Source organism: Sitophilus oryzae, unplaced genomic scaffold (assembly GCF_002938485.1).
Source record: "Sitophilus oryzae breed Bouriz unplaced genomic scaffold, Soryzae_2.0 scaffold_1297_pilon_pilon, whole genome shotgun sequence".
In the NCBI taxonomy this organism is placed as follows: domain Eukaryota; kingdom Metazoa; phylum Arthropoda; class Insecta; order Coleoptera; family Curculionidae; genus Sitophilus; species Sitophilus oryzae.
In genome coordinates this window covers 3293414-3308876 of record NW_022145945.1, presented here as the reverse complement: position 1 = coordinate 3308876, position 15463 = coordinate 3293414, and the positions used below count along the sequence as shown (strand labels likewise).

At 31.7% G+C, this 15463-nt stretch overlaps 1 protein-coding gene across 1 annotated transcript in view; it reads right to left on the bottom strand.

Annotated features, from left to right (window-relative positions):
- LOC115874574 (lipase member K-like) overlaps nucleotides 1–7402 on the bottom strand; it is a 37909-nt gene extending 30507 nt beyond the window's left edge. Inside the window, exons 1-2 of the mRNA XM_030889767.1 lie at nucleotides 7158–7402; nucleotides 562–757 (exon numbers count right to left, since the gene is read on the bottom strand). Of these exons, the coding sequence (XP_030745627.1) occupies nucleotides 562–757; nucleotides 7158–7346 (385 nt within the window). The 5' untranslated portion in view covers nucleotides 7347–7402. The remainder of the gene's footprint in view (nucleotides 1–561; nucleotides 758–7157) is intronic.
- Between the last annotated feature and the right edge of the window lie 8061 nt (nucleotides 7403–15463).

Below are 15463 nucleotides of genomic sequence, written 5' to 3'. Positions count from 1 at the left end.
GTACAACCATTTAATACTGGCATCGTGTAGTAAATGAAGCTTGTACTTAATACGCTCAGATTCTTCAATTTCTAGTTCTTGTGATGTTGTGTATTCTATACTTTTGGCTCTGCTCTGGAAAGGTACTACTAATTCTGCAACGACCAGACGGTGTCGGATCCACAATTTTCTCCTCTCTTAACTCTGCAGTCTTTGAATTTGAGTTTCGATATTTGTCTAGCAATCATATAATCAATTATAGATTTTTGTTGCAGAGAGGGCCTTTCTCGGGTATATCGATGAATTAATTTGTGTGGGAAGAAGCCGTTAAGTATACGTAGTCCATTCAGTTCGCAAAAGTCAATTAACCTCTCTCCAGAATCATTAAGGACGTCCTCACCGTGTTTTCCAACCACTTTACTATCTTCTTTCTTACCAATTCTTGCGTTAAAAAATTAGTTTTAAATTAATTTTATCGTGTACTAACCCTATATACTGATAAAAACATTGATTAAGAATGATAGAAAAAGACAATTAAAAACCAGACATAAACATAATGAACAACGAAAATCTCTAACTTACCCAAAGAATCCTTTTGTAAGGCTAAGAAATTGTTACACGTAGCAACCAGTCCGTGTTGTAAATATACAGGATGTTTTCTTGCATGCGGATTCTTATGACCATCGTTAGGAATTCTGAAGATCGTCAGGATATATCCGTCCCTGGTAACTACTCTGTGGGTTTCAACTGGATAGCCTAGCAAATGTATTATTTCTGGCTAAAAGTTGATTAATAACATTGAATTTATGGAATAGAGAATAAACAATCAATAATTCAAAATAATTATTCAAAATAAACAACTATTATTAACGAAATATCAATACTGCTTTTTTATCCAAACACCTCGAGACATAATCTAAGGTTGTAATTTTCTACCTTGTAATAACTTCTTTAATGATTTAATAAGAACAATTATTAAGTAAAAGACTAAGGAAACCTGTAATTTGTCAGGATTAAATTATTTGCTATAATCGGGTTTGACAGTTTCTATTCTTGTTGAGGTTCTACACTCACTGGCACTAAAAACGGGTACCTTAAAATTTTGACATATTTTAAAGTTTAATATTTTTTGTCATAGGGGGCCGATTTTGATGATTTTTTAAGCAATTTGTAGCTAGATTATTAGACTTTTTAGTATCTGTTTCTAAATTAAACGTGAAAGTTCTTATCTGTCACTTATACGATGGAAAACAAAATGTTGATATTTTGATGAAAGTTTGAAACATCCTGTGAAATACACACAACCAAACTTATATGGAATAACTCTTTATTTCTGATTAAATTTCTTGCAAGGATAAAAATTGGTATACTTACAACTTTAAGATAAGGCTTTTTGTTGTAAATAACATGATAATAAAGAATAGACGACTGCCGCGATTTATTTTCTTTTGAATTTTATGTTCAGTAATAAAATCACGATTGATGCCTTCAACATCAAAACTGGACAACTGAGAATTGACAAAATATTCTTTCTTTGGACGTGACCAGAATTGGCCTAAGATCAGATAACCATCGAATTCGGGTTCTCAGAGCTCCAGGAAAACGAGCGAGACTTCAGGCTGCCAAATCTGTACCAAGATATAAAGGAGGAACTGTAATGTTCTGGGAAGGTATTATACTCGGAGCAAAAACTCTATTACCTCTAGTATTATTACCACTTCAACAAACTTTTAACGAGTCGGAGATATGTTGATTTGGTGCTAGAACCAATCGTTAGTCTTTGGAGAGGCACACACAGGGCGACATCGCATTACTATAATCAGATCTCAGCAGACTCAGCAAGATCATTTTTTACAATTAAATGCTCGACGCCGACCGAGTCTTACAGCACCAGAGCTTAGTTTAATTCTCCAGGAAACACATAATGTAACCGTTAGTCCTGACACTGTTCGTAATAGATTAAGAGAAGTCAACTTAAGAAGCAAACGCCCCTGGAGAGCTCAACCCTTAACGAGAGGAAATCGAGAGGTACGATATTTGTGGGCTCAAGATCATGTTCATTGGACGAATGAACAATGGGCCAATGTTCTCTTCACGGATGAGTCACGCTTTGGAATTCATCCGGATTCGAGAAGGCTTAGTGTATGGAGAGAACCGGGAAATCTTATTCGGTTGGATCATGTTCAGGAAGTGCACCCTTATCAAGGTGGAACAGTTATGGTCTGGGGCGGAATCCAGTTAGGCCGAAAAACCGATCTCGTTTTTCTTGAGAGGTTTCTAACAGGAATCACTTATCGTGATTTAATTCTTGAGCCTGTCGTGTTACCATATGCCAATGATTTTGGGAGAAACTTCATTCGCATGCATGACAATGCACGGCCTCATACAGCCAGAGTGGTAAGTGAGTTTATCAATGCTCATCATTTAAACATCTTACCCTGGCCGACACAATCTCCTGACCTCAACCCCATCAAACACGTATGGGACGCGGTCCAAAGAAGAATTTTGAGAATGGGTATGCCTCGTGAAACTCGTAGGGATCTGGTTCGGGCCGTGAATGCAGAGTGGCAGGCTGTACCTCAAGAAGAGATCGACAACCTGATCAGGAGCATGGAGAGACGATGTAGGGCTGTAATGAACAGTAGAGGAGGCCATACCCTTTATTAAGTAAAAATGGTTTTATCTTTTTTTTAATTCACAGTTTAGAATAAAAAAAATGTGTGTATTTTTCAAGTGAGTTCAAGTGAGTTCAATAAAAAACAAGGCTAATTTGAAAAATTCGGGAAATTTCGCATTTTTATTTCCAATACGTCCTATAAACTATTTGTTTATTTTAATTTTGTTATATCAGAAATGCAAATAATAAAATTACTGACGATGGCTGGATAAAATTGTAATATCCCTAGACTTTTCCGGTGTGTGTATTTACAGCAATTTTAGCATTGAAAGCATGCCTTTACTTTTCCTCATCAACACACTTACAAAATAGTGTTTATTGTTTTAGTAATATCACTGTTGAAAAGCTCACTGCCTGAAAAGTTATATTATTATTACACTCAGATGCAAAAAAATGCAACGAAGAAATAAAAAAAATAACTCTTTAAATTTTGGTCAAATTTAAAGTGTTATATTTTTGTTACTTTTAGTCCTATTTTCATTAATTTTTTAGCATTGAGAAAATATAAAAAAATTATTTAGTTGCATCTTTTCTAGACAACTTTTGTTGTATTTAACTGATTATTTTTGTTTTATTCATCAGCAATAAAAAACATATCTCAAACAAAGAATTTAATTGTATAATATTTAGAGTTTATAATTATTTTTCTTTGAAATAACAGCTAATAAAAAATTCTTTAAAACTGTTTTGAAACAATTTATCAAGAAAAAAAAGCGTCTTCGGTGAAAGGTCTTACTGCAATTATACTATTGAAAGGCGTATAATTTTTATCGATTATCCTATTAATATTTAAACAATATCGATAATAGAAAATATTTTCTGGCCATCCAATAGAGATAATTATTTTCAATTGCTCTAGACCTTTGGATTATTCATTCCAAGAATTGTCTTCCTTTATATACTCTACTGCTCTGAAATGTATTATTAATGGAGCTCTATTATTTGCACCAATCGTGGAAGGACAAAATTAGAGACATTCTGTCGTCAGTTGATTTCAAGTTTAAGATTAATGCATTCAAGAAATTGTACTAATATTCGAATGCATTGGGATCGATAATATATGCATATTTAATAATTGTAATAGGAATCTAGTTACTTACAAATAGTACTGTTAGATAGTCCTAATATACAGAGACGTACTTTATAAAAAAATGCGAAAGTTCTGTTTTATTTTGTATAATTATTGTTTTTTACTTTTTATTTCCTTGATTTTTTTAGCACACTGTATATAAATATATGAACTTAAAAAAAGCGTAAACTCAGTCTATTATAAACTTTAGTATTTGATTTATTATACACGGTTAATCGAAGGGTTGTTTTTTACCCTATCTTTAAAACACTCTATGCAATAATTTTGTGAGAAAAATTTCCTAAAACGTTATTTTTCTGTCAGAACCATGTCTCCTGAATATTTTGTTTTTTTGACTTATGTCAACATATGCCTTAGTTAATTTTTAAGTGCAAAATGTACTTGCCACAAACATTTTGCAATTTTTTGAATTATCTTTACTTTTTGATGTTATTCTTCATAATGACGAGGTGGCTTCGGTGATTATTGTTGTGTACGATTGAATATGGTTGTTAATGTCGAAGAATGTTCAAAAGTCATTGATCTTGTTGAATATGGTCGAAATTATGGATATTCGCTTGGTCCTTGAAGAAGAATGGGAAAACATAACACAATATACCGTATGATTTAAAAAAAATGGCGTCCAGTTGGTTTGGAAATGACGATCGATGACATTTACCATATAATTTTACATATAAAATGACAGCGATCTTCATTTCATAGCCATCGCTGACGCCGTTTTTATTCGATCATACGGTATTTCCAGCCTCGTTAACAGTATAATCCAACGCCGGGAGAGGCAATACAAAAGTTATTAGAGTATTTTTAACAAGTTGGTTGTTTATTTGTACTTAGTTATTTGTTTTATTATCTTTAGTTCTGTTAGTGTTACTGATATTTATTAAAACCAAGCCTGTATCGTTACTTTTTAACGTTTTTTTAAATTATAATATAGAGTTAATTAATCAACATCGATATGACATCACGACAATAGTCACCAAAGCCACCTCGTGATATTAAAAATAACATTATAAAGAAATGATAGTTGAAGAAATTGCAAATTGTTCCTTATTTCGCTCTTAAAAATTAACCAAGGCATGTGTTGTCATGAGTCAAAAAAGAAAATGCTCTGGAGACCTGAATCTCATCGAAAAATAATGTCTTTTTAAAATTTTCTCAGGAAGTTATTGCACAGGATGTTTTAAAGTTAGGGCAAAAAACAACCCTTCGATTAACTTTGTATAATAAGCCAAATACTAAAATTTATAAAAAACTAAATTTATGGATTAAAGTTGATAGATTTATATACAGTTTGCAAAAAAAAATCATAGAAATAGGGCTAAAAGTAAAAAAAAAATATAATAATAATACTTTAAACTTGACGAAAAGATTCTCCATTGTTTTTTTTTGTCTCTGAGTGTATTTTTATAAAATTCATATTTTGTGTAAAATAGTCTAGGTATACCTGAATTTAGTGGTTTTATGAATAGAAATTTTTTCAATATCAACTTCAGAACTAACCTTGGCAAAGCTGCCTTATTAAAAAAATCACCGGTGTTGGTTTATTTTTAATAAATTTATATTGCCTTTCTTTTAAGGGTATTCTCTACTTAATTTTTTATAGTAATTGATTAATTACTATACAGAGTAGGTGCTCATAAATTCATGATATCAATGCTTGTCAATACATAATACTCTATTTTTTTAAGATAATAACCTAGTTAAAAGGACATGGATAGTATCCAGACAGTTTTTTTAGTAAGGTTTTGAATTATTTTAAATAAAAATAAGAACCCCACTATATTTAGTATATTAAAAATAGCAGGTTAGTCGTGACTGACTAAGTTAAGAAAAAACTCAAAATTTAAGTAAGGATACAGTCAATAAATCACCACATAGGCTAATAAAACCACTTTTTTCAAACTTGTCAAGCTTTCGAGAATTTTATTCCCATAATCAGGACAGTTTGACTGAGTCAATTGGCAAAAAAACATCCTTTGCACAAACAGGCCTTAACTAGCATCGTATGACATTGTAAGGATATTTCCTTTATAAAATATTAAAATACATATCCAACGATATTACTTTTCTTTTAAACACAAACGAAAAAGATTTTTTTAAAATTTAATTTCTACATTGTTATTTCGAGCTCGATCAAACAGTGACTGAATCGAGCTGTAATTCGTAAACTAAGTTTTTTATAAACTCTAGTATTTGGCATATTATTATACAGGGTTAATTGAGAGGTTGTTTTTTTACCCTAACTTTAAAACACCCTGTGCAATAATTTTGTGTGTAAATTTTTCTAAAATATAATTTTACGGTCAGAACCATGTCTCCTGAGTATTTTGTTTTTTGATCCATGTCAATATATGCTTTGGTTAATTTTTAAGAGCGAAATGAACTTGCCATCAACAATTTCCAAATTTTCAATGATAATTTCTTTTTGAAGTAATTTTTCAATATGACAAGGCCGCTTTGGTAATTATTATGAACTTTATACTACTATAAACTGCCCATCATGTTCGACATTTGGGAAATGTTTGGCAGGAGGATTAGGTTAGTTAAATGAACTTTGCTAGGTTCTTAAAGAAGAATGAGAAAGCATAACGCAATATGGTATATGCAGCCTGAATGACAGTATGATCGGACGTATACAGGCAATTATATCAGCCAAGGGAGGCAATACAAAATATTAGGGTAATTTTACAAATTTTTTTTCTGTTTTTATACTGATGTATTACAGATGTTTTCTTTAATATCGTTAGTTCTGTTATCGTTATTAATGTTTATTAAAACCAGGACAGTTGGTCTTTAACGTTTTTTTTTTTAAATTTAGTATAGAGTATCCAATGCAGCGTAATACGACGTTACGACAATAGCTACCAAAACCATCTCGTTATATTAAAAAATTTCATTAAACAGTAATGATAATTGAAAAAATTGCAAATTGCTCGTGATCAGTTCATTTCGCTCTTAAAAATAAACCAAAGCATGTATTGACATGAACCAAAAAATAAAATACTCAGGAGTCATGGTTCTGGCTGTAAAATTATATTTTAGGAAAATTTACACACAAAAATATTGCACAGGGTGTTTTAAAGTAAAAAAACAATCCTCCGATTAACCCTATATAATATGCCAAATACTAAAGTTCATAAAAAACTTAGTTTACGAATTAAAGCTGATATAATAATATACAGTTTGCTAAAAAATTCATGAAAATAGGGCTAAAAATTACAAAAATATAACACTTTAAATTTTGTCTAAAATTTTCTCCGTTTCCTTTTTTTGCATCTGTGTGTAGATACATGTTTGCATATTTTTAGTAATTTTTGCATATTTTTAATAAAAATATTGGATATTTGTGTTTTCCTATACATTATATTTATAATTTTTTTTTACTTATTAAATATGTTTTTTGTGACTTACTGCTACGTAATCCGCTCCCAAATCGTACCAACAGTTCGTATTGTTCTGCATAGTGTAGTAATCATCAAACGTAGGGCACACATTGTTCGCTTGAGCATCGACGCCCCCGCCTGCCAGGACCGCGAGTACCATCAAAGAGATGAACCACATTGTCAGTACCCGTAGGGTACTCACCGCGCACCGTGCCATGGCTCGTGCGAACAGTTGGTACCATTTAAAATGGGTAAATGGTACGTATTCTTGAAAATGAGCCGCGGTCTCGGCAAGGACCTTGACTGTTAAGCAACAATTTTGTCCTGTGTGCGATAAAAATGTGCCCCTGCGCGACTTACTGGTTTTCAGTTCGCCCATTTCAGCCTTTCGCAGGGTCGTACTTGGGTAGATTTCCTCTGTATTTCTCCTATTTTTCGTAAATTTGAACCAATAAATATGTTGAATTTGCTGTAAATATCTACACTCAGATGCAAAAAAACGGAGAAATTTTGGTCAAATTTAAAGTGTTATATATTTGTTATTTTTAGCCGTATTTTCATAATTTTATTAGCAAGCTGTATATAATTTTATCTATGTCAGTGAGTTAAGAAGCTCTTAACTCACGCATTTTCAGTACCGCACTCCATGTTTAGATGACTACCAAAGAGAAAAAAATATTTTGTAAAACATTTATTTTGTACTAAATACCTACTAAATGCAAATAAACTGTTCTATTGACAATAATTATAAAATCATGAAAACTTATTTATTATATATATGTTGATGATATAGTGTGAACAATCTTTCAAGTAAATGCCTGATGAAGCATATATATTCATTTTAATAGATATCATAGTACGTATCATTGAATAGAAAGCCCAAAGAGACAAAGGCTTATAAGTAGCGGATAATTTGGAAAACTATGTTATATGACTATCTTTTTATTCCCATAGTCGGTATTAGCACCCTTGCTTTTCAACCTGTATATAGCCGACATACCAAAAACGATATGTAGAAAGTTCGGATATGCCGATGACTGGGTTATAGCCACCGGACATAGGTCAATGGAAGTTACTGAGCAAGTCTTAACATCTGATTTGTCAGTACTAGCAGAGTATTTTCGCAAGTGACGGCTTAAACCAAACCTTTGTAAAACAGAGGCTTCTTGTTTTCACCTCAATAACAGAGTGGCAAATAGGGAACTTGAGGTATACTTTGAGGGAAGACGGCTCTCACACAACAGACAACCCACATATCTTGGAGTTACGTTGGATAGAACTCTGTCATTTAAGGTCCATCTCACCAAGGTTGCTGCAAAAATACGCACACGGAACAACATATTACAAAAGCTATGCGGCACCACCTGGGGATCATCTGCGGCCACTCTAAGAACATCAGCCTTGAGCCTCGTGTACTCAACGGCCGAATACTGTTCGCCTGTCTGGTTGAATAGTGCCCATGTCAACAAAGTGGATGTCCTGCTGAATATCACAATGCGAATCATCTCAGCGGCTATACGAACTACGCACACATACTGGTTGCCTGTTTTAAGTAACATACCTCCTCCTAACTTGAGGAGAAAACAGGCTTTACATAGAGAACACAAGAAAATATTGCTAAACAGGGAACTACCAGTACATTGTGACATAGCGGATCTAAATATTAATAGACTCCGCTCAAGAAAGCTACCACTCTCATCAAAAACACTTGGGAATACTGACGAGAATGCAGAGTTCAACTTATATGATGCATGAATGAATGAATGAATGGAAAACGCTCCACCACAAAGTCGGGATTTTGCATGTATTTCAGCAGTTCCTCCTGTTTTTGAGCAGCCTCGCAAAATATGGGTAACTCTAAACAGGCTGAGAACCGAACATGGTAGGTGCATGGATTCTCTCTATAAATGGGGAAAGGCAACCACTCCGGTATGTAATTGTGGAGCTCTACGACAGACTGTTCGACATATCAAAGAGGAATGCGCTTTAACGGCATATGAGGGAGATTTTGGAGATTTCCTGAAGGCAACACCAAGTGCGATTGATTATATAAAAAGACTAGATGTTTGTTTGTGACAAGTTTGTTTTGTACTATATTTTAAATTTTCCTTTTTTAAATTTTGTGTTTGACATGTCCAATTTTTGTTCGTATTCTTATTATTAGTATATTTACAGCTGTGATAATAACATGTGATTTTATGTGTACTAGAGTCATACGCTAAATAATATATTCCCATAGTTGTGTACTTTTTTTTCGGTGCACCATTTTTCATACTTAGAGTATGTATATTCATACTTCTGTTTCGATCTTGCTGGAAGCAATCCAAAAATTGCTTTGAATGCCTCTTCTTCAATGTCAGAGGGAATACTTTCCGAATCGCTCATTTTTTAAACTAATGACATCAATATTATTTACTCATTACTGTCATATTAACATTGCCATGCATGGAGTTATTTGAACAAAGGTATTAAGGTAATTGATTTTTAGGATAGGTATATAGTTAAGTACCATAATTTTTAATATTTATTGTGTGTTTTTATAGTTAGACGTATACTCTGTTTTTTTTTTCTCAGGTAAGATTTCGACAGACGATGACAGAAGAAAAGCAGATGACGTCCCATACCAATCTATTTATTTTACTAAAAAAAGTTTCTAATAATTTTTAAGTTATCTATGGATGGGTTTAAATATAAATCCGTCATACGTCGTGTCTTGTTGTTTTTAACCAGTTTTATTGGTTTATTTAAAAAATGACAGATCGTATTTCAATTTTATTGGTTTGACGGAACTATGAACGACAAACGGACGCCGAATGCGTATGAACTCGCCTTTAGATTTTTGTCATTTTTGACGCTTGTCAAAGTCTTGCCAAATTATAGGTTATAATTTTGTGTCAACTTTTGTTAAATACCCTGCGTTTTGGAAGATGATGCATTTTGATTCGTATTATTACGTGTGTTTTGTGTCTTTTGAAGTCAAGTGGAGGAAAAATCGAGTGAAAATTAACTGTAGACCCAGGCAGAAAGTCTTACACCAATGAACTTGCCATCGATAAAGTTTGTATACCATTTCGTCGTAGACAAGTGCATCTCGTATATTGTAGAAGGATCAAACTAAACACATACTAAAAACTGGAGTAGCTGTAAAATATCGACATCACACGATAGGTAAATAATGGATTTTAGTACTGCAGAAAAATAATGTCAAAAGGTACTGGTTTAAAAAAATTAAGATTAAAGCAGAGTTAAAGTTAATTAATCAACCTTTAAGGTATACAATTTGGTAGGTGTTATTATTAATAAAATAGTTTGTTTTATTTGCCTAAGTTGTTTTATTTATTCCTGTGAAATATTACAAATTTGGGTAATTTGTATTTGTACATAAGTTATATTGATAAATATAATCATAAATGCGGGTAGTTTTCATAAAGCTTGAACGTAAATAATAGTTCTTTTTTATATTTTTTTGGTATGTAGTGTCTTGTTCTTGTTTGTTTTGTATTAACACATACCGCTTTTATTAAATAAAATAACTCGATTACATTTTTTCAGTTTTATGCAGTTTTTTTCACAATATTTTGAAGTAACTACTTACTTGTCATCTTGTCAATCAAATTTTAAATACCTATATCCTGATATGCGTTCCAGTTGTACCAACTTATTTCTTTGTAAAATAAAATAAACTACTTTGAAATTAAAATGACAGACACATCTATCACTGTCAAGGATCTTCTCGTTGGACAGACTATAGATAAAATATTGTACAAAACACGCGCGTTAACTCCATTAAGATACTTGTGCGGTTACACAACTCGTGCTACGCACTCGTGCAACTTTCACATGCGTATTTTAATGATGCTATTGACTCACTTGTATCGTAAATATCTAATATCAACTGTAATTCCTAAACTCAGTTTTTTAGAAACTTTAGTAATTGGCATATTATACAGGGTTAATCGAGGAGTTGTTTTTTTACCCTAATTTTGAAACACCCTGTGCAATAATTTCGTGTGTAAATTTTCCTAAAATATAATTTTACGATCAGAACCATGTCTCTTGAGCATTTTGTTTTTTGGATCATGTCAATACATGCCTTATTGGTTAGTTTTTAAGAGCGAAATGAACTTGCCACCAACAATTTGCAATTTTTTCAATTATCATTTCTTTTTGAAGTTATTTTTGAATATGACAAGGCGGCTTTGGTAATATTGTGAACTATAATATACGAATATGAACTGCCCATCATGTTGGACGTTTGGGAAATGCTTGGCTGGGTTAGTCTAAATGAAATGATGACACTGAAAAATTATTTGGAAATGCGGAAAGGGCAGTTTTTGCAAGGGTAAGGGGTTGTTTCGTGAATAACTTTTTTGAGGTTATTTTTTTTGCAACGTGGGTTCATTTTTTGAAAACTACATACCCTTTCCTACAAAAAGGTACTCTTGTTGCACATCGCCCAGAGTGATGGTTATCGAGAAAATTGAAGACAAAGAGTTTGCTCTGATAGGTTGCTAACTGGTTAATCAACATAAATTTATGAAAGTTATGGCGGTTCAAAAGTAACCAAGTAGTTATTAAATAATTAATTGGAATATCAAAATTTCATGATTTTTAAAACATCTTTTTGCTTTAAAAACGAAATAAACTAATTACGAAAATTCCTTATTAAAATAACGCATTCCTTAATTCATTCATAGTAAATGTTCAAAGTGACCACCATTCATTCCAATGCAGACATCTGCTCTTCTTCTCCAAAATCTGCGTACCCTGTTGAATATCCTTGGTGTTGTCCGAATTTGATTGGAACAGTCAATAATGCGTTGCTGTAGTTGCTCTTCAGTATTAATCGGTACTGAGTAAACCATAGCTTTGTTATTTCGTTTTTTAAAGCAATAAGATGTTTTAAAAATAATGAAATTTTGATTTTTCAATTAATTATTTGATAGCTAATTGGTTACTTTTGAACCGCCATAACTTTCATATGTTTATGTTGATTAACCAGTTAGCAACCCATCAGAGCAAACTCTTTGCCTTCAATTTTCTCGGAAACCATCACTCTAGGCGATGTGCAACAAGAGTACCTTTTTTGTAGAAAAAAGTATATAGTTTTCAAAAAATGAACCCACGTTGTAAAAAAAATAACCTCAAAAAAGTTATTCGCGAAACAACCCCCTACCCTTGCAAAATCTACCCTTTCCGCTTTTCCAGATAATTTTTCAGTATCACCATTTGATTTAGGGTCAAAATTTATGGCGGAGGATTTTTTTTCAAAATGTTATCTTGTTTTTTAAGCCTACAATTTTAAAACAACCGTATTTTTAATTCACCCTTTTAGTGCCCCTAGCTCCCTTAATATGTATTTTCCGCCCTATACTTCTAGAAACTTTTTTTACTATTTTTAGGAGTACTATCACCCCCCGATTTTTTTACACCATTTCAATGACACCCTGTATACAGTTTGCTAAAAAATTCATCAAAATAAGGGTAAAAATAACAAAAATATAACACTTTAAATTTGACCAAAAATTTTTGGTATGTATAAAAAAAAGTGTATAAAAAAATATTAAATTTTCTTGATTCCACTCCATTCTGCATAAATCGACTAAGTAAGAAAAATATGACTGACAGGTAACAGGTAGGGAAAATATTTTTTGGAGGAACACCAATTTTTAATATTGTGTTTCAACAATAATTTTAGAAGTGTGACAGGCACTCCATACAAAGATTATTTTAAATATTTTTCTAGGAGCTATGGTATTTACACTAATCTGTAATTCCAACTGATCGTATTAATTAATGATACATTTTCGTTTGGTATTACCCGTTATTAAGAAGAAAAAATAGATTGACGTTGTGGTTTTCAACTTTCACAATATTAAATGTCAATGTTATGTAGACACTTATACAGAGTAAAAAGTTGTTTTTTTATCAATCATCAAAATATGTTTTCTATCATAAAAATACCGAGATATGCACTATGCAGGTATAAAGGAATATGTGCAGAAAAATTCACTGAGTGACTCAAGTTTTTAAAAATAAGAATTTTTTTAGTATATAATTTTTTTATTTGACGTTTCCCTAAATAGTTATTTGCTTAAACAGTGTAAATCATATATTTTGTGAACCATATGTGAACCAATATTATATGACATTCATGCAATTTAATTTTTGAAATAGACAGCCACATGTTTTCTCTAAATTCACTAAATTCGACGTTTAGTCGACTATACGCATTTTTTTACGTCCAAAAATTAAAAAAAAACTCTCAAAAACGGTTAATGTTAGGTATGGATTATTTAATATCAAAATTCAGAAAATTTTACAGGGAATTTAAGTATATATGTAATAAAAAATGGGGGTACAAGTTTAAAATAAGAAACTTGCAGTCAAACACACATACTTCCTGTATTTCCGGAAGTGCCGCCATATTGAAAATATTTTTAATCCAGAGATCTCGATGTAAAACAATGATGTACAAAAAATCTCCGATCTAGATATTGTAGTTCTCTAGAAACTTCTAATGTACGCTCAGCCTGGGACACCCTGTATACCATATAATCCAAAAAAAAAAAGTCAAGTTGGCATGAAAATGACGATCGATGCTATTCATATACTTTTATACACAAAATGACAGCAATCTTTATTTCCCGACCATGTCTGACGCCGTTTTTTTTTATCGTATGATATTTGATAATACAGGGTGGGTCTTAAATAAGTGCAAATATTTTTAGGGGTAGTATACCTATTTCCACTCCAGAAACACGATTATGAGTTTTTTTTTCACCAATTGGAATTTTTGGAAAAAAATTTTCGGAATATTTTTAGTTTTTAGTTAAAAAACATAATTTGTTGATAATTGGCAACATAGGTAGTAGATTAAATTTATAAGAAAGGAAATCCAGAAAAGATAACCAAAAGATGATTTTCTTTAGATGTATATTATAATAGCATGTGAAAATCTTCAATCTTACTTAAATTCTGTTAGTATGAATAAAACTATTTATCTTTGTTTACCACTCTCTCTGTTTTTGTAAAATGTTATATATTTTTGACATTTTTTATTTATTTAGGTACTTGAATATCAATTTTATGAAAAATTTCTCGAGCCTACCCTGAACTATATTTGTATTAAAAGGTATTATTAGAACGCGTGCATAAAATATACCAATATTAATTAGTGCATTATGGAAGTCCTTTTGCTCTTTCATAATAGCATACAGAGTGTTTATAATACCGGCAGCGCGGCGGTTAATAATAACTGGAAAATTTACCAACCACAAATTTTGAAAAATGCCCAAAGTGAATGGGCACTGTCACGGACACTAAATTGTATATTGCGGTTTGAACCATTTGATTATATGCAAAATTCAAGTACACCTGCTATATGTTACACTTATTAAAATAATATTGCATAATATTTATTGATTGGGCATGTAACAGAAAATTATTTTAACCGTTTCTAATGCACTCGACTTTGAAAACGGAATGAAAAATAAAGCACCACACGAGTTTTTTACTTAAAATATTTTTTTATTTATTATATTAAATATAATATACAGGGTGGTCCCAATTGTATTCGTGAAACTTGGGCGGCAAATTCTGCAGATAAAAATAATTAAAAAAGTTCGTATAAATGTATGCCTTAAAATGCTTAGTTTCAGAGATACAGGGTGTAGAAGTTTCATTTTTAAGCTTCATTTAGAACCTCCCAATTAGTGGAATAAATTATTGGTTTCAATTACACTTTATACCGTATGATCGAATAAAAACGGCGTCAACGATGGCTATGAGATGAAGATCGCTGTCAGTCTATATGTAAAATTATATGGGAAATGTCATCGATCGTCATTTCCAAGCCAACTGGACGCCGTTTTTTTTCGATCACACGGTACTTTTTAGTTTACGATCATTCACAATGTCTAAAAACACAATTAAAATTAATAAAATATCCTAGCAACAGCTTGCGATAGTCTGTTGTATCCATAGAGAAAGCATAATATTTAACTTATAAAACAATAAACTTTTGACTTCTAACCAAAATTTTTCTTGACGGGTGAAAATCAAAGGCCAAAATGACATTCCTCGCAAATTTTGAAGTATAATTAGTGGAAAAGTCAAAAGTTTGTTAACTTTTTAAAAAGAAATTACTACCACTAATTATGACGTTCTGAATGCTTACATTAAAATTAGGTGAACAAACTTCTACTGCTAATTGAAACTACTAATTTATTCCACTGATTTCGAGGTTCTGAATGAAGCTTTATTTCGAAATAATTATTTTTTTTCCAAATCATTTCTGAAGTAACGTCAATATTTGGATGAAAATTGTTGTCT